The following is a 19,856-nucleotide window of genomic DNA, read 5'->3' as shown; positions in this document are numbered from 1 at the left end:
TATATATATATATATAATGTTTCAAATTATTATAATTAGTTCTAAAGTTCTTTGCTATAGACCTTGGATAATAACATTGTTTTGGGTATAAACGATTAACTAAGTCATTTATCAATATAACTATTAATATATTTGCCTACAGTATGTAGCCCATAAATGCGTATTATAATTAGTATAAGTATAATTGTGGGATCAATGTATAAACATTATTATTATCATTTATTATTATTATTGTTATTATTTATTATATTTATCATCAGTTTTATTATTACTTGTATATAAATAAAATACATTATTATTTTACTATTATTATTATTTATTATTATTTATCATTGTAAATATTAGTATTAATCTATTTGCCTAGGTAGGCCCTGTGAATATCACATGCTAATTGTATGATGGTTGTTAACAGTACTTAGTTTGCTGTACACATACTAATCACCGTCATTTGGGTATCATCTGGGTTATCATTATAAATATCAATATTAATCTATTTACCTATGTTACGTAGGCCATATGTGTATATAATGTATAATTGTGTAATCGATGTATATATAATTTATTAATATTATTATTTATCATCAATATAACTGTATTATTAATCTATATGCTTATGCCTTGTGTATATCACAGGATGCAAATTGTATGACGGTTGTTGACGGTATTGAGCATCACTGTACACATACTAAATACCGTCAACAAGCGTCGTTGATGATAATTAGTATTAAGGTACACACATACTAATTACTATTCTATTCATATATATTTATATAGCGCCTTTCTTTGCAGATATGAAGCACTTCTGTCCCCGGTCATTGGATCCACATGCTAAGTGTTGCTGCTGTATTCAGCGCAGGAACAAGCAACCCCACCAGGTACCCATTTAAACTCCTGGGTGGAGAGAAGCAAATGCAGATAAAGTGCCTTGCTCAAGGACACAAGCGACATGGACAGCAAGGGATTGAAACCCCGACCTCGAGGTTGGGAAACCAAACCTTTCACACTGCGCTAAACCGCATCCACAAATTACTATCAACAACGCTTGTTGATGGTAATTAGTATGATAACCTGACAGCACAGAAACTAGCGACCTACAATTAATTACAAATTCAAAATTCAATTCAATCAATCGCAATGATCCATGGATGCAACAGGGCATCATTGCAGAAACGTGGAATCGCATCAACAAACATTAACAATCACCAGATCAGTCCACAAGAATATTAGTGTCATACTTTACACTTTGTTTTATCAATACAATTTGTATGGTTAGACACATACAATAAATTAGTTCACGGATGGTTTGTAGATATTGACTCATAAAATTCAATAACAGACAACAATTAACGGTAGAAATAATCCTTGTACAAGACATATCATCTTACAAATATATATTCATTATAAATATCATCATATCAAAAAGTTAAAGTTATAAACTTTTAAAGCACAAGAAATATGAGCTCTTAGCATTCTATGGCTAAACATATTTTAAGGAGTAGGATTAGTTTTTGTTTCATTTTGTTGTTGAAGTATTCATGGGTACAATACTAGAAATAAAAACTATCGACTAGATATTCATAAGATTGAATCTGTATTTTCAACTAGACCTAAATTTTGGAATAATTTGCCAGAAAGAGTTAAAAACTCTTATACTGTACTTGTCAATCATTTTAAAATTCAGATTTCTAAGCACATCCAGTCTCTTAATGCAAGTTAACATTATGGCCATACTCTGACTTAATAAATGATTACTTGTTCATTTTGGCTACATGTATTTCATAGGGGTGGGTGGGTCTGTGTATCTGCTTTAATGTAATTTGTTTAGATAATGTGTATTTTTAATGTTTTTTAATATTCTATATTGAATACAACTGTCTTTTTGCTAAGGTAATACAACACATTGTCAGGCCATGCCTTTGTTGTATTTCCTCCATCTTTTCTTGTGTTGTTTTTATTCATGATGGAAAATAAAGATTGATTGATTGATTGAACATTTAATTCTTGGCATAAAATTTATTTTTTATTTATATATTTATTGAGGTATAAAAACGCCAAATACAAAACGGTAGCACAAAGCTAAAATGCATAACAATATATAAAATCAGGATCACTATACAGAACATGAACAAAATTACAATAGCTTCTCCTTACAAGTTACAGAAATACACAAGAATTACAAGTAAATTAAGAAAGCATTAATATTTAAATACAAAATGTGAATACAAAACTATATTTAAAATAAGTATTTTAGTAGTACTTAGGCCTAGCCTCGGCCTAAGTTAAGTAAACAAACATCATCGAACGACAGATTCCTGCCTGGGCCCCGGTGAAAGATTTTTTTACTCGATTTCCGTATTTTATTTACACATACGAATCAATGAATGGGATAAGAAATTTAGGGCCGATCTAGCTAGACTTCAATAAAAACTACCCTAGAGGCCTGGCTAGGCATGGTAGGGCCTATTTTTGTATCACGATACAATCCGTATTTATCGGTTTCGTCCACGTTCTCCTCCTCCTACCTAGGCCCCTAGGCCTACCTACCTTGTGCGAAAGAACCTCCGTCTTGTCGAACGTCGAAATTCGTTCAAAGCTGCCAAATATGAATTCGATTCCTCTTCATCTAGTGCATGAACAATAGGTTCACCAACAGCACTTCTGGCTTCTGCCATATTTATGAATTAAAAACAGAGGTTTTCACCTAGGCTAATGTAAATAATAGTAATAATATTCGAAAAACAATCACATAAAATCCTATTCAGCACGACCATTGACAAATGACATCCGACAAAATGCAGCTGATGAGATGTGTGTGAGGGCGCAACTATTCACTAAAATAGGGGAACGCGAGTTGATAGTACGAAGTCTTTGCTGTCTTTGTCGGGAATACGTACAAATTCTGCCTATGCATTACAGGCGAACAAAGCGATATTTCCCATTATTCATAATAATTCTTCAAAATATAACAAACTACTTTTTGTATGAAAATCTAACAGTACTGTAATAACACTGTACTTTGATTACAAAGACGAAAACAAAAATAGAATAGCCTTTTCAAAATAATAACAAGACCAAAGACGTGCTTTTCGCGCCATTTTTTAGTACATAGAATTCATAGCGCAGGTCAGTATTCAACAAGCCCGGTTAGCTCAGTCGGTAGAGCATGAGACTCTTAATCTCAGGGTCGTGGGTTCGAGCCCCACATTGGGCGAACTTTTTTTTTTCCCATGTCAATTATAGATAGAATTTTCCTACAATGCTGTTACCTGCACATATTAAAAGTTTCAAACACATATTAATATTTTAAAACAAAAACACTGAACAAGTAAGATATATTTTTGTTTAGTGGTGAATCTACCAGTCAGAGCTACATTAATTATGCTAATTAAAATATATAAAATCAAGGTATGATAATAATAATAATAAAGGCTTTGTTTAGACACAGAAAAGAAGCTTGTATCACCTGAAGTTGTTCTTCTACGTGATATTGATAAGATACTAAAAAGATTACACCATATAAAAAGGTACTACTGTACTACACAACAAACAGATGGCCATATGCTGAGAAAAAAAGTTGAGTTTAAATAAAAATCTTACTCTAGGTTTTTTATTGGTCTGCATTAGGCTACACTTTTTTTGGCCTGTGTTCTTATTCTATTTTTCCTTGAAATTACATTATTTTTCCTTTTTCTGACTAGTGGCGGCTCTAGGATATCATTTATGGGGTGTCTCTTATACACATCTAGATGTGTAAGGTGCCCGACTGGGGGGGGGGGCTAAGTATTTATGGGTGTAATTATAGCGTGCAGCGTTATCTGAGGACCGAAGGCCGGAGCCAGGAGTGGGTGTAAAAAAGGGTTGTCCCCTCCTCCCAAAACAAGAATTTTTTTAAAATTGGGACTTCCAGATGGCCGGAAATTGCTGGGATGGGAAAACTAGGCCTTTTTTATTTTGGTCCAACTGCCTGACAAGCTTTGGCCGATGCGGGGGAGGGGGGTGGGGGCTTAATTCCCCTGCCCCGCCACTGTTTCTGACATCATATTTATGGTGAAATTAAATTTTAACAGAATTTTTATTCTTGACTGACATTTATCTGCCACTATCTATTTTGTGATCTACATGAGTTTTATTATTTTTTTTTCAATTTGATTGTTCAGTTTTGATTTACTTTCTGTTATACTTATACTGCAAATATTGTAAATACCTGTATATAGGGATGGGCAAGACTTTCTCTTGATATCATATCATCAAATAGATCAAAACGTTGAATCTCAAAATGTCTTTTCAGAGTTAACTGTCTTTTTGTTTTTTTTTAAACTACTGTAATTAGTGGGTCCTCTGGTTGTTAGACTTATATAGTGCAAAATACAGTTGATGCGATTAAAGTTATCTTTTAAAATATGAATTTACTCCTCACTGCAAACTTACTCTTAACCCAAATAAAAATGCACGCATACACCCAACTCTGCCCGTAGTGTAAGGCCTAAAAAAATAAACTGTTTGTTTTGCCCTTTATTGCTAAAAATTGTATAGGAGGGGCAGGCATTTAGACCTAGAATGGCAATACCTTACATCAGACACCAAATTTAGACAGCTTTCATGTGCAAAATGGAGAAAAATAAAGATCACTTTGTGAAATTTGTGAAAAAAAAATCGGAAAAAAAAACCTTGTTAAAAAAAATGTCGCCCTTATTTTTCCATGAGCTAGGGGTGGGCGCTGGGGGGCAAACAAACAATTTTTTTTAGGCCTAATTTGGAATACCTGCCACCAACAAAACTGGAGAAAACCTCAAAAAACAACATAAAACTTTTAGTTGCTAATTTAAAATAATTGCCTTTGTTATTTACAGTACTTTCAATAAATCAGATAAAAAAAAGCAATAATACAGTATATGAGATGCATTAAAAAAAAACTAATAAAGAAACACAAATTTTGTTTTTTAGTTGTTTTATTATTGCAAATTACAATACATACAAAATAAACTTGCTCTATTTAACTTGTTTTTGCCAACTTGATTGTACACTTTGAAAATAACAAACAATTCACAGTAACAACAGACTTTCAATATGTTATCCTAGGGACTTAAAATGGAAATGGAGCATTCTGCTAAGCATTGCCACTTAAACATGTTGCACAAAATTACAGCCACAGAAGAAATATGGTTGAGTGCTCAGTGTGGGTTGCAGGATATACTCATTTTCCTGGTCCCATCCACTAAATAACATGTTCTGCTTGGTCAGTTGTTTAACCAACACTTCAGAAAGATCTATTACAGGGTCTTAATTAAGATTGTGCACAAAACTTGATAACAGACATTGTATTGTTTACTTAAGAAGTCTTAACATTGGGCAACACAAATCTATAATTTAGAAACACTGTTATTTCTAAAACATAGAATTCGAAAAATCTACAGCACTAATAAGTCCTGTAAGTTTGATATTTTTAAGCAAGTTGTAGGTATTAACCTACATCTTGCTATTGACCAAATTTGCAGGGGCAGATCGAGAAATGTAAAACAAGGGGTGGGGGGGGCAATCAATAATTTCTCTTTCTCTTTTTTTCCCTTCTTTTTACTGTGCAAAAGGGGAGGTACCCTCACCCCACCCAAACTGCCCCTGCTTTGGTATGAAAAAATGCTGTAGTTTATAATTATGGGTTGACTGTGCCAAAGTAACGTGTATTGTAACAAACATACAGCATAGTTTGTGCAATTATATTGCCGGTATCCACTACACCAAACTGTCCTTGTGGCAAAAATCTCCACTCCTGCACACACACTAATTCAATATCCTTTCAGCCTAACACAAGGGCAAAACATGTTATCAGCCGGCCTCAGACAAAGCCCTTACGGCTTATAGTACACAAATACGGGGAGGATACATGCAGATATATCTGATCACACATGTACATATGTTGATGATATATACAGTGCATGTTTGTGTATACTGTAACAGAATAATTTTTTTCTTAATTATAATCTAGTTTATTGACATACTATACATTAATCATTCTCAATATTGTACTTGGTTTCTTACTGTCTGCCTGTGTAAATAATTTATTAGTTTACTGCATTATTGTGTCCAGATGGAGAACAATGATGTAAATTACTGCATTATTGTGTCCAGATGGAGAACAATGATGTTGTACTCACCAGTGCTCCAGAAAATTATATAATAAAAATTTAATATTTAACTGTAATAGTAGTAGACAAATTAGGAAAATTTGAACCTAAAAAAAACATCTCAAAATAGAAATATATTTTTATGGTGTAGTGAAAATTTGACGTCAGTTGTTGAAGACCAGGCCACCTTTACTCAACAATGAAGGATTCATCTACGGCAGGGAATGTACTGTAGTAAGCCTGTAAAAAATAAAAAGTAAACTTATTTCAACACAATTCAAATACTGAGTGAACACAAAATGTAACAATATTACATTTATCTACAGATAATAATAACCAACGCTGTAAATTATTTCAATTCAATTCAATTTTATTAGCTACTAATGTCATCAAGGGCAAACATCTGCATCAACAATATTTACAATAATTATATACAATAAATGCAAAACAAGATAATATTGCAACTATTAAATAAAAGGATTTTTTAAATTAATGGATCAATTCTGTTGTTAAAATAAAATTAAAGTATGGCTTGCTTAAATCAGATGTTGTGGCGGAGAATGGGTCGATATCTACCAGTATAACTTAGGGATAGTGAATTATTAGGGACTTAGGAATTTTGTTATTTGATGTTGGTATAGTACAGTATATTTACTGAAAATCCATATAAACAAATTAATTAAAAATAACATTTTAGTGAACCTATTTATTTTACCTTGAACAATGTTATACTTTGGCTTATGCTTGAGGTACAGCACATCTCACGGATTGAATGCATAGCTAGTTGGGGTGAACCCATGTCCACGGTCCTCAGGCCAAGTTTTGCTGAGATTATTGGACCAATCGTACTGCCACATGGGCTATCATTCTTCACTACTATATCCTATGGTAAAGTAAATATATTGATTAAGTTCAAAAGCAAATATGATTCATAATTCACATGTAAAAACATTTTATTTATTTATTCAGTTAATTAGCCTTTCTTTGCAGATATGAGGTGCTTCTGTCCCAGGACATTTGGTCAACATGCTGTAATCAGCGCAGGAGCAGGCAGCCCCACCAGGTACCTATTTATACCGCCGTGTGGAGAGAAGCAATGAAGAAAAGTGCCTTGGTCAAGGACAAAAGCGAAATGCACAGTAAGGAATTAAAACCAAATCATTCCCGCTGAACCAAACCACATAAACATATCACTGTTCATAGCTGTCGGAAGCATTTTGCAAGTGGTCCAGCCATTATGGTAAGAGGTGGGGAGTTTAATTTGGTTTTTAAACTGACAAGCTACCCCTAACCACGGATACAAGATTTTAAAGTTAGTGGGGTCTGAGTGCATATCCGTCCCAGCCCCCACCACAGTTAATGAACAACCTCTGAATGCCCGGAAATATATGCTGACAACCTGTAGAGTCGCCACCCGTCCCCCTCAAATGCAGCCACAAGATTTAAAGTTAGCATGGAGACAGAGTCTATCTCTTCGGAAATATGGCACTTCTAGATGCTTGAAGATAGCAGCTGGCAAACCTGTAGAGCCTCACCCCTTCCCATCCTGCTGTTAGCATTGACAGCTCATACACTGCTCAGCCCACCATTAACAAATAGAGACAAATGTCTATTGTGAAAATGATAACTTTTCAAAATTTATGTTCTATCAGCTCCATAACTAGATGAATTGAGTTTCTTATTCCTCCATGAATAAATAAAGTGAAATGAACACGAATATATTATAACACAATGAACAACAATTCCTGGTTTTGGTCTGGCTGCACACATATATATTTACACAACGTGCAAGGTATTGTGAAACATAAACAATACGCAATTAAAGAAGACGTGTGTTATGTATTCACACGATGCAATGTGCTATGAATTAATAGGCCTACAAATATGAATACCGTAGAGTTTCTAATAACGTTCTCCTGATACAATTTTAATTACACTTACCGGTACTTGCCAAATTTGGCCTGAAGCGTTAAAAATTAATTATCACGACCCAGTTGTACTATCAATTGAATTTTTAAAGTTGGTTAAATTCAGTTCTCTTTTATGTTTGATTTTGCTAGATGTTGTACCATTTACACTTTAATTTTAGTCAATTCTTATTTGGTTTATTTATGGCAGACAGACCATGTAGGTATTACCTCCATGGACAGATCTAGGCCTACCAGGTGATAAGGACATACCTAATAGAACACTAAGATTCAAGTCAGGAATCCAGCTTTTTTTTGTGAAAGGGTGGAGGGGCACACTGTTAGAATGTGGTTGGTTTTACAGGTCCTACTGTGAAAACTTTGTTTATATGGGTGCCCAGAAAAAATATGAAATAATTATGATAATGATGTTGAAGATGATGGTCTGGTTTTGGTGCAAGCGAAAAAAACCCATGGTAAATCAGTAGTTTTGATTTGGTACAGACTAACTTGGTAATTTAGTAATATTCTTAAAATAGTAATACAGTAATTTCAGAGAACAAAATAATCCTCCAATTGAGGTCCATGGTCTAAAAAGCTCCAATCGAAATCCCCAATATTGTGGTCTAAAAGTATAATTTTGTGCCATTCTAAACCATAAAATCACTCTCCATGAACCCTACCAGAGATTTTTGTATCGGGGCCCCTGTGGTTAAGGGTCCAGTAGTTACGCCACTGCCTGTATGCCCAAAATAGCTGTTGGCAATTGTATAGTCTACCCTGGGAACATACAACATTTAAAGTTAATTGATATACTGTATTACATGTATATCTACGTACCACATCATGGTGGGCCTGATGTGAAAGCATTTTGAAAATATGTCATTTATTTTTGTTTTATTTATTTAATTCTCAACCAACAGAGAAAAGAACCTCCAAAAACAGGTTGGAGAAAAACATATACACATATAAGGAGACAAATAATAACTAACATCAAACAACATTACTAATTTTAAGCTTAAACGAGGATAAACTATCATAAAAAATATCAATTTCATCAGAACAACTTAAATTATTATATGTAACAGCTAATCTTTGAAATAAACCTCTATTAGTTAGTAAATGTAACATAGATTAAGTTTCTAGTACGAGTACGACTAGGAACGTTAAATTTAAACAAATAGATGCTCAGTAGCAGCTGGCAACCTGCAAAATCCCTAACCATTTTAACCCCACGCAGTGGTAGATACAGGATTTAAATTTAGTGGAAGTGTAATCAGTGCCGGCTTGACAAATTGGCCAACTCAACCCCAAAATTTAATACCACTAAACATTTTCAAAATCAGTCTTAATTATACTATAATTGAAAAACTTCATAAAAGTTGAAATGTACATAGGCACTAAAAAAACAAAGGCAATGGTGGATTTTTGTTTAAATATATAACATTAAAAAGTGATGCGAACATTCATAGTAAATTCATATAATTTATGGGTATCAGTATGTATTTACTTAAAAAGTAATAGAATTGAGAAAAAGTGGTCCAGCCAAAATTTTTTTTTATAACTGATGTTCATTATGAACTTTACACTGATGACTCATTGTACACTATATCTTAAGAACAAGGAAATTACTTATCAATTCATTTTTAATCTTGTGACTGGAAACCAAAACCTTTAAGATGTTGCAAGCTTTTATAAAAAAAAACATCATTGTTTTCATCATCATAATTCATAGTTTTATGTCTACTTTTCATGGTGACATGGTTTTGAGTTCAGACAGGATCGGTCTCCTACAATTCTGCAAGCAGGCATCTCCCGGAAATTAACCCATCTTCCGAAAATTCAAAATATTTGCATGTTTTTAGTATTTTATTATTAATTGTCTTACGGAAAACAGTGCCAATGGGTATCACCATATTCAGCATAATAAAGTTAGATGTGTTAAGAAATCTCATCTAACCAGATCTCCCAGAAATGACTTCTTTAAACTTGGAACCCCTGTCATAGGATGGCACTTTTCCACTGCAATAGTGACATCACGAAAAAAAGATTTTATATATTTAAAAAAAATTAAACACAAAGGCCTATATACTCAACCAAACAGCAAGCTTCATTCAGACAAACATTTACACAAGATGCTGTACACAGAATCATTATGACGCTTAGGGAATGGAGTTGTTTTTGGTGGTGAGTAAAAACATGCTACCATGACAGGAATTTAACCCAGGGCCTTGAGATTGGAAGGAAATCATATCTACCAACCTATTCAACTCCACAGCATAGGTCACATTATAAATACATCAACACTAATGCAGTTTATTTACCTGTAATGGAATGGACACTTTCTCTGCAATGACTCTTAGTATACTGGCAGATACAGCTGTTGTAGCATAGCGTTGATTTGCATTGAATTTTATTGCAGGACCCTAAAAGCAAAATATTTCAGTATATCAATGTCATAGATAACTTTTTTTTCGTAATTTAATTTTTAGGGAAAATATTCCTCTCAATGAAACTGTTTATTGCTAGTTCATATTTTTTATGGTAATATAATACAAACAAGAGGCCTGTAGAAGATTACACCTGGAAAACTTTGCAAATAATTAAGGAAAGTAGTAAATAAGAGGATCTATGCATCTTACAAAACACATAAAGAAAGAAGATTTACCATAATCTACTATGTACACTAAAATGATGATAGTATATCATATTGATATTAACTTAATACTGTACTATAGAACTACAGTAGAACCCCTCATTTACGTACGGCATGGGCCCAGAGCCATTCGTAAATTCGGGTATTCGTAAAATCGGGGTTGACCCAAATTCCTATATATTTGCACTGATACTACTTACACTGGCATAAACTAGGCCTAGGCTAGGCCTACAGGCTTACGCAGCTAAGTCTGGGGGGGGGGGCCTAGGCCTACAGTTGGCAGCTTCTAAGCATTCTGATTCCACTCTAGGCCCTGCACAAATTTGTTTTTATCGGACATTTTTACCTTCTTAAATACCTAGATCGTGGATTTTATTCCAACACAACTTCCATAGATACCTATATGTTAACAAAAATGGAGTTTGTATTACTCTATACAGGTATACCAAAGTCACAATTTATAATTTTAAGTACAGGAGTTCACCATTTAGTGAAAACATAGATGGTTTCACTGATATATGTATTTGATTCACTTCAAAGTAATAAAGAGAATTAAATCAAATAATAAAAACAAAACAAAACCAACATGAATCAATCAGGTTCAACAGTTTCATTTAACTATAAATTATTAAATAACCAATATACAGAAGTCTACTCGTTTATATATACACTCCTCACACCAAAACATAAACCTTTTTGATTTATGTTCACCTTTACTTTCATTAAACGTTTTCTCTTACCTCTTCATTATCAAACAATAAAGCCATCCTGATGTTGGGGTCAGAGTTCAAGCTTTCTGGTTCATCACAAGACTGGATCAGGCCCTATGGATATTAGAAAAGGGTAAATAATAATAACTATGTATTGTTATACCAACTAATTAAGAAAAAGGTATGACATCATAGAAGAAGGTGGAGATGATACAGAAAGGGAAACATTTTTTTTCAGAAATCTAAAGAATGATAAATAGACATAAAGTACACAAATTAATATGAAGTAGAAGAATTAGAAAAAAGAAGTTATAAATATTTGGTAGGAAATGGAGGGAAGGGGACAAAGTTTTGTTAATTAACAACTATTGTAGCAATTAAATGTATTGGCTTTAGATGATGAGTTATGGTACTCAAATTGAATAATTAATTATTTTTAATCTGTTTTAGTATATAATAATAATTTAATAATGTTGGTAATTCAGTGTTTAATCTGTATAATTTTTTTTTTTAGAAATTTGTTGTACTGTAGCATTGTAATGTTTCAGCTTAAGCTGCAATAGAATAATTGAATGGATAAAGATACCATGAATATTAAGTTGTTATTGTTAAGACGCATACTCACAATTAAGCCACAATAAGCATTGACAAGGTTGTCCAGACGAGGAGCGAATATGAATTCTTCCATGGCGCCACCAATGGCCTATAGAAATTAAATATTTCATGGATATAATTTATGCCACTGATGCATAGTAAAGCAAAGTTATGTGACTCACAATGCTTGATACTGAGATATGATTGTTTAATTTAATAATATACAGAAACAGTTAACATTATGATGATTTTAATTGTTTCATATTTGTTGAAAGATTTAGATCGCAAGTTGCTAAAAGTAGTATACTGACCGCTGGCTGTGTGTCTGCAAGACAGAGTTCATAGTCCAAAACTTTGCTCTCCTCAACACTGAGTTCATTACATATGATGTTCAGCAGTGCAGGTGAGAGTTTTGCAGCCTAAAATAAAAACCATGAGTAAATAACAAAATATCAATCTAAAAACATCTTTAATAGGGATAAACCCAAGTAGCATCAAACACTGCTTTCCATTGGGGTTCTGAAACATGCTTTAAAATTTAGAAAAAAAATCTTAATGCTTATAACATAGTCATTGGTCACTATTGTACTACTATTGTTTGCCATTTGTACAAATACACATACTAATATATAATTGGTATCAATTAGTAATTTAAGAAGCAACTTACTTCGGGTGTAGTGGGACAACTTGGTCCTTGTATTGTAGAGGCAATGATTGGGAGTCTAGAAAAACAAGATCATAAAAAAATTATTAATTTTACATGATTCAGTACATTGCCTCTAGCCACAGCGATAATTTTAATTATAATGCTCTGCTTGTCTTTTGTTGAAGTTCACCTAATGTTTTCAAGAACAACCTTGAATGAGGTTATCAAAGGCCAGTGTCATCACACAGAACAATTTACTGTTTTCATATTTAAATCATAATCGGTAATTATTATTTTTATTATAGTAAACATGATCCAACTTTCCTGAATAAAGTTCATAAAATACCGTAGTTCTCTTCAATACATATTTATGTATGTATTATATATGCAGTAGTAACTTTCTTGAGTTTATAATACTTACAATTCGTTTTCTAAGTTAGGTCCAAAATGTTCGTTGATTTTGCGATTCAGATGTATAGCAAGGTGAGGAATGCGAAGAATCGGTCTCTCAACATTTATAAGATGATGAATCACATTACTACCTTCCTATGATAAACAGATTAATATATTAAATAACAAAAAAATAACAGAAAAGAGATGAATAAGGCAAAATGTACTATTGATGGGCTGTGAAGAGAATCATGCTATGCTTTATTTTTAGGTGGCAGTATGTCACAGCCTATCGATTAAAAAAAAAAAGAAGGTTATTTGTACATGAATATAGCCATTTCTTTTAAATAAATGTCAAAAATATTAAGCGTCTGAGTTGAAATAATGAGGGGAGTCGAATGGTGAAGGTAGTGGACGTTACAGCAAATACGTAAGGCTTTTTTTCTGAAGTATGTGGATTTTATTTAAACTGATAGAATTTGCAGACCCCCAATGCTGTAATAGCATAATGTTTGGTAATACTGTATAATGGTTTTGTATATAGTTAAAATGATAGAATTTGGTAATATGGATTTAATTTTATTAAGAACCCTGATCACCCTAGAAACCTTTGTAGCAATCACATTGATATGATAATTGAATGATGATCAAGGAATTTAGCAACATTTAATTGTTTGATTTTCTCAATTAATATTTAACTCTAGAGAAAATAGAACTAGCACTTATAATGAAAAAACTTTTAAGAATAAAGACAAATCTGTATAGGTATATTGCTCTCAGATATGAAAAAAACTAGAAATGCTCCTTTTACGCTGCGCAGTAAAAGCATAGACCAAACTTTAGGTATCGTGGTAACTAGCCTATAAATAGTGAAATATTAATTATGTAAATGAGCAATTAGCATAATTACACATGTACTAAAAAAATTGGTTCAATCTTCTTATTAACATCTTACATTCTGCCAACTTTGATACCAATCAGATTTAACAAACTTTAGTTATTGTGTTAACTAGCCTAAATTATCTGATTAGTGAAATATTAATTATGCAAATGATCAATTAACATATTCACACACATACCAAAAACAATAGGTTCTGTCTTCTTATTACCATCATGCATTCAATTGGACTTACCAAATTTAAGTTATCATGGTAACAAACAATTTACCCAACAACATCGACAACGACAACGATGACAACAGCGTGGAAAAGAACATGGGCAAAAACAATAGCCTCCCCGGAGCTTCTCTTCTTGGCTAATAAAAATGCATTTCACAATGCAACTTCATTGTGAAAACCAAGTGAAATTAGCTATAATAAAAAGTTCAATATGTAAAATTACAAATATATGGCTTATTTTACCTTAACTAAAACTCTACCAGCGACAGTAAGATCACGATCAAACCAGGTATTCCATATTCCACCTCCATACAACTGCACACCTACCTGCTGGTAGCCATGTCGAACTTTATTAGACTTTGGTTTTACCTTGTAAATTTAAAGAAAAATCACAATAAATGAATAGTCTACCATTACGTTAGCCAGGTTAGTACCCTGTATATACATCAACTGATATTCAAAAAAGGAAGGTATATTTCTGCAAGTCCATAGTCATATGCAAGAACCATTTGCCATGGTAAAATTTTACCTTTAATCCCACTAACAAGAATAGAGATTCATTTGTGTGCTGTAAGTGGTTGATAGGCATTAGGCTATGCTCACCTTTTTTCATTTACTCAAATAATAGCATCACATAAACAATGATGAGCAATACAAACAAATTTTAAAATTTAATTTTATTAAAAAAAAATTATTATAGCATATTTACAATTTACATTAATAATGGATAAAATTTACAATACAAAAAATATTTATTACACAATAAGACTAATTCAATTAAAAAATATACAAAAAAAAAAAATGAGCAAAATTACATTTTAAATTTGAAGGTGACAGCATTATATAGAGTTCCAGATACAAGTAAACAACATGTAAATACAATACAGTTCATGCTTACAAATTGGCTTAACAACACTATACTTTGTTTATAAACACTATTTAATCTAGTTATTCTATTGTTATATACCATCACACAAATTAAAAGAAACAGTACATTGACAATTCAATGGCAACTTAATTAATACAAATATAGTATAAAGAGAGAAAAAAAACCTAAATACTGGTATATATATTAACACTTAAGAATTAGCAAAACAAAATTCTATAATAATAAATGCATTCAGTCAGAGATATAAACACCATGATACAAATAGTTTATGGACTAACTGGGATATGTGGTTTACCTAACCTAGCTTACCTTTAGACATGGACTATCAGTATGAGCACCAATCATAGTAAATCCGTTTCCGGGTTCAAATCTACCTCCAACAGCAAATGCAATAATAGTTGATTGATTACGTGTTAAGAAGTACTGTAATTTTTTAAAAATTAAAAAAACTATATTATTATATTGATGTTAATAGCACATCGTGCCACCCAAGTTTAAATGCATTTTAATTTACCCCACCATTGGATTAAACATCAGGAACATAAAACCAATTGGTAGGACATGGGAGTAGGCTGTGGGAAGGGAGATGCAGATGCATCCCCATGGCAGAAAAATTAGTTCCAATAACAGGGCTTGCCCTAACTTTTTTTGGTAACTAGCCCACTGGGCTAGTTTACTAGAGATTTTACTAGCCCACAGAATATTTAACTAGCCCACAGACAAGAACAAATTTTGTTTCAAAATATTTATTAGCGACAATTAAATTTGAAGGTTGATTTGCAATTTCATAATTTCTGAATTTCTCTAGCATTGCTGTTTGAGCTACCCTCTCAAAAAAATATTGTTGAATAAATAAATAAAAAAATCACCCATGCTGCAAAATCGACTCTGGTTATAATAGGGACAGATGAGCATGTTTTACATCTCCCTGGTTATAACTTTGGCTTTCTAATATTTCTAAAGGGCCGTGAAATCAATCAAACCAATGCATCTGTTAAATCTTTAGGTCTCAAGTCACTCACCCCCAATGGCAATAAATCTTGCTTAGGCTACCTAGGCTAGGCTAGGCCTAGACAAGACCTAGGGCCTGGGCTAGCCTAGCCTACCTATAGCATTGAAAAGTTGAACATTTTAAAAATATCATTATAAGGTAGTACATTAAATAAAATGTTCTAACTACCTAAATTAACCAGATTGAACGATCAAACGATCTTCTATTGAGAGAAAGATAACATGCCATCCTGTAGTGCTTGGTGAATGACTTGGGGATCATCTTAATAATTAAACACTCACGCATGTGGAGAGCTGAAAGCTACCTAGAGTGTACCCTCTGGGCTGCGGTACCTCCTGTGCAGGGATTGTCTCGAAAGTTCCGATTTAAAAAAAATTTTTTTTTATAGAAAATTGTTTTTCTTGCAAATTTTTCTCCACTAGACAACCGGGCAACATGAGGGGCAAATAGGCTAGCCCGGAGCCTATTTACTAGACATTGTACGCCGGGCTAGTACTAAATCGAGCCCTGCAATAAGTGGGTTAAAATACTATATTAAATTACCATTAAGTTTAATTGGAATAGAAAATTAGTTCAACATTCTGTGATTAAGTTCCAAATCATTTTTTTGCATCCCCCCTCCCCCGGGGCTGCTCTTTCTTTTAACTTATTTGTATAAAAACACTTGGAAGGTCACATCGCAATGCTGTAGAAACCTGAATTCACGCAGCTTACAGCGAATATCTGTAACCTCCAATCAAAATCCCTGTACCATACCTTTTGGTTATTCTCTATGTTCCATGGTTCCCTTTCCCTTATTTCCTTGAAACCACTTGCACGCAGGAGTCTCTTGCACTCATCAACAACTAAAAAGGTACAACAATAAGTTTGTTTTTAATTCATAAAATGCTTGTATTTTACCAGCATGCAAGCAAATCATAGTTTGCACTGCTGTGTTAGCACATAAACACAAGAAAAAATATTAAACAAACTTTAGTCCACCAATTAGTTTTAGAAAAAAAAGACCATCATACACACTTAAAAATGCTATTAAAGCCTGTTTTTTTAAATATTGCTGATAGCTACAAAATAATTCGGAAAAAAACTGAAATTAATAAAAAAAATTTAGTTGTATCATCACCACAACCTCAAGTGGTGTCCAATGACAGGAGACCAAGGCTGAACGCCACATCATTAGGCCACCACAGGTTGGTAGGAAAATTGCAAATTTATTTTATAACTTATTGGTTGATTTCCAGTCGATTTATAATCTGGCGGTACTTGGGAGGGACAAATTGATTTCCTACCCAAAATGGCCTAGATTGGCACAAGGCCAGCTAAGTCTGGCTTTGAATATAGGAAGATAGCAATGTGTTAAACTGGGTATACAATGCACACGATGTTTACGAAAGTTTTAGGCCAGGTAGGCTTAGGCTCTAGGACTAGGCCCTAGGTTAGACTAGGTATATTAATTTAGTATTACTATTAACAATATTAAATGCATTAATAATGAGAACAAGAGGAAGGAAGAATAAGAAAGAAACTTGGAGCAGCTGAAATATATACCGAAAATGTACAATAATAATCAATTTGTTATTATTGCACTACATTTTTATAAAACATTTTTAGGCACTAATCATCAGAGGCCTCGGTGCCGGCAGCCTACACGTTTCATAATTTGGCATCGACATTGTAGATTGTTTCATGTTCATAGTGGTATACCTACATTTCATCTTTAGTTAAAGTAGGAATATGTGTGCTAGTATTTTTTATATTTGTGAATAAATATGCCATGAAAAAAAATGTGAATTAATACGCTAAAGCCAAGATATACTATATGCAAATCAGGTCATATTTTATAGGGGTCAATTTATACAATTTTCTTTTGTGTTCTGTGACAAAGACAGAAATCACTTACCATGAAAAGGGGATGGTCCCTTATTTACAAAATCTATAAACTGTTTAGCTGCAGCCAACATATTTCCTTGATGTCCCTGATGAAAAATGAAATAAACTTGTTTGTTAAGTTTGTTCTACAAATTATTGACAGCATTGAAAAAAAACAAAAAACTGAATGAATAATATTGCAAAATTTTTACAGACACATAAAAAGATGAAAAAAAAAACCCAATGTAATTTATTCATATTTCTAAGAATATTTATAAAAGGGAAATGTATATTTAATGAAAATATAATTTAAAAAAAAACACCATAACTATTATCACTCTTAAACTATAGGTGAAGAAAAACAGGATGTCACCTATTGTTTCAGAGAGCTGAACAAGGAAACGATTAGAAAACTGTAATGTGTACAGTTATATAGGAAGTTGAAAACATGGCCTAGTCAGTCTCCCATGCCCCAAGCCTCATATAAACAGGAGTCCCAAGTCTTCCCTAACTCCCAGGAGTCTCCCGTAAATCGGTATGGTCTCCCAGAAATTCACTTATCTCCCACAAATTCAGTAAAAAACAAACCGTTTTGTTTTATTTAGGCCGAAACTTTGGTTGCTGATTATTTTTTGCAGTCTGACAGTGCCCCTTGTGGGCTTCTATAGGTGATTATTCTAAAAAATGTCATCACCTCAGCCCCAATCATGGTGGGCCTAGCCCTTCGTTTGGTACCTACACTTTTTCCTCATAGAATATATAGCACCCCTAATGTCATTAAACGAATCTCTGGGGAAATTGGTTCTTTAACTTAGGACCCCTGTATAAAAAGACTTGCATGGAGAGTTTCAACAGAAACTGAGAACAAATTCTATAAACTGTCTAGCTGCAGCCAACATATTTCCTTGATGAGTGTGAAAGTCTTGAAACCTCTGGGGGTAATCAAGTGAGAGACGTCCTTAAAAAATGTCCAACAATGGGGAATTTCATCTGTCTGACATGAGCTGTCCCATTACCCAGGGACTGTAAAATGAAGGTGTCCAACAACCAAATATGTAGAGCGGATTTTAGTATAGAAAATGTATGATCGATAGTCGTACATCGTTTCTGGAAAAAACAGCAATAAACCAAATCGGCAATAAGTCAAAACGCAATGACCAAAATGGCAAAAAACAAAAATGGCGAACCGTTTAGACTAGAACGGCAATAGACCAAAACGGCAATAGGTCAATACGGCAAGACCAAAACGATACTAAACAATTTAGACCTATGTCATAAAAGTAAAAACGCGAAAATATAAACTAATTATAATCATGAAAGTGTACTACGATTAAATACGGTAAAAATGAGGCTAAAGAGCAGCAGCAGCAATAATAATAATGATATTAATAATAATAATATTATTAATAATAATAATAAAGGGAAATAAAAGCAGTAAAACATTTACACAAATAAAAAAACTTCTAATACAAAAATGCCCAAAAATGAGGCTAAAGAATTTGTGTAGGCCTCGTACACAGGCCTACACAAACAACATGCAGACATTCACAACTAAACTACAGAGATAAAAATCTCAACTAACAATACGAGCTCTTGCCACTTAAAATGGGAATTCTCTGAAAGAAAGTATGATAGGCGGATCATCAGGCCCTTGTTGGTCTAGGACTGATTCATAATGGCACTGCTTCTGATCAATTCTGGCATTCTCTTCAGCAATAATGCTGGTATTGACGCTTTTCTCCAAATGTCCATTGTATCTTGAGCTCCATTTCTTGTTCATTTTAGTAATAAATCAGAACTTTGGATGGCTATTATAATATTGTTTGACTTACCAACCTCACCAAACTCAATTTCAAGTTCACAAAAAACCACAGACGATCAGCTGAACTAAAGGACGGAAGACGACGTACCTTTGCTTATAGTGACCGTGTCGAACCGTAAAAGTT

At 33.2% G+C, this 19,856-nt stretch overlaps 3 protein-coding genes and 1 non-coding gene across 4 annotated transcripts in view; 1 reads left to right on the top strand and 3 right to left on the bottom strand.

The window, feature by feature from the left end:
• Window positions 1–2,799, bottom strand: part of LOC117122658 (carnitine O-palmitoyltransferase 1, liver isoform-like) — a 37,510-nt gene extending 34,711 nt beyond the window's left edge. The window contains exon 1 of the mRNA XM_033268341.1: window positions 2,545–2,799. Within this exon, the coding sequence (XP_033124232.1) occupies window positions 2,545–2,672 (128 nt within the window). The 5' untranslated portion in view covers window positions 2,673–2,799. The remainder of the gene's footprint in view (window positions 1–2,544) is intronic.
• A 339-nt stretch (window positions 2,800–3,138) lies between these two features.
• Window positions 3,139–3,211, top strand: Trnak-cuu. The gene has a single exon. It is a non-coding gene; the product is annotated as a tRNA-Lys (tRNA).
• Window positions 3,212–4,931: 1,720 nt separating this feature from the next.
• Window positions 4,932–11,408, bottom strand: LOC117122630 (aspartyl aminopeptidase-like). The gene is made up of 4 exons (XM_033268295.1): window positions 11,397–11,408; window positions 10,354–10,455; window positions 6,838–7,005; window positions 4,932–6,362 (listed from the first exon to the last, which is right to left on the bottom strand). The coding sequence occupies exons 1-4, from the start codon at window positions 11,406–11,408 to the stop codon at window positions 6,312–6,314; spliced, it is 333 nt and encodes a 110-aa protein (XP_033124186.1). The 3' UTR covers window positions 4,932–6,311.
• On the bottom strand, window positions 11,408–19,826 carry LOC117122629 (aspartyl aminopeptidase-like). The gene is made up of 10 exons (XM_033268294.1): window positions 19,743–19,826; window positions 17,942–18,017; window positions 16,801–16,889; window positions 15,342–15,455; window positions 14,387–14,512; window positions 13,057–13,181; window positions 12,657–12,711; window positions 12,301–12,408; window positions 12,021–12,098; window positions 11,408–11,509 (listed from the first exon to the last, which is right to left on the bottom strand). The coding sequence occupies exons 2-10, from the start codon at window positions 18,000–18,002 to the stop codon at window positions 11,408–11,410; spliced, it is 858 nt and encodes a 285-aa protein (XP_033124185.1). The 5' UTR covers window positions 18,003–18,017; window positions 19,743–19,826.
• Between the last annotated feature and the right edge of the window lie 30 nt (window positions 19,827–19,856).

The sequence above is a fragment of the Anneissia japonica genome, unplaced genomic scaffold (genome assembly GCF_011630105.1).
Source record: "Anneissia japonica isolate Jap-2015-1 unplaced genomic scaffold, ASM1163010v1 scaffold287945_len1679841_cov205, whole genome shotgun sequence".
Classification (NCBI taxonomy): Eukaryota; Metazoa; Echinodermata; class Crinoidea; order Comatulida; family Comatulidae; genus Anneissia; species Anneissia japonica.
This window is presented reverse-complemented; position numbering and strand designations above follow the sequence as displayed.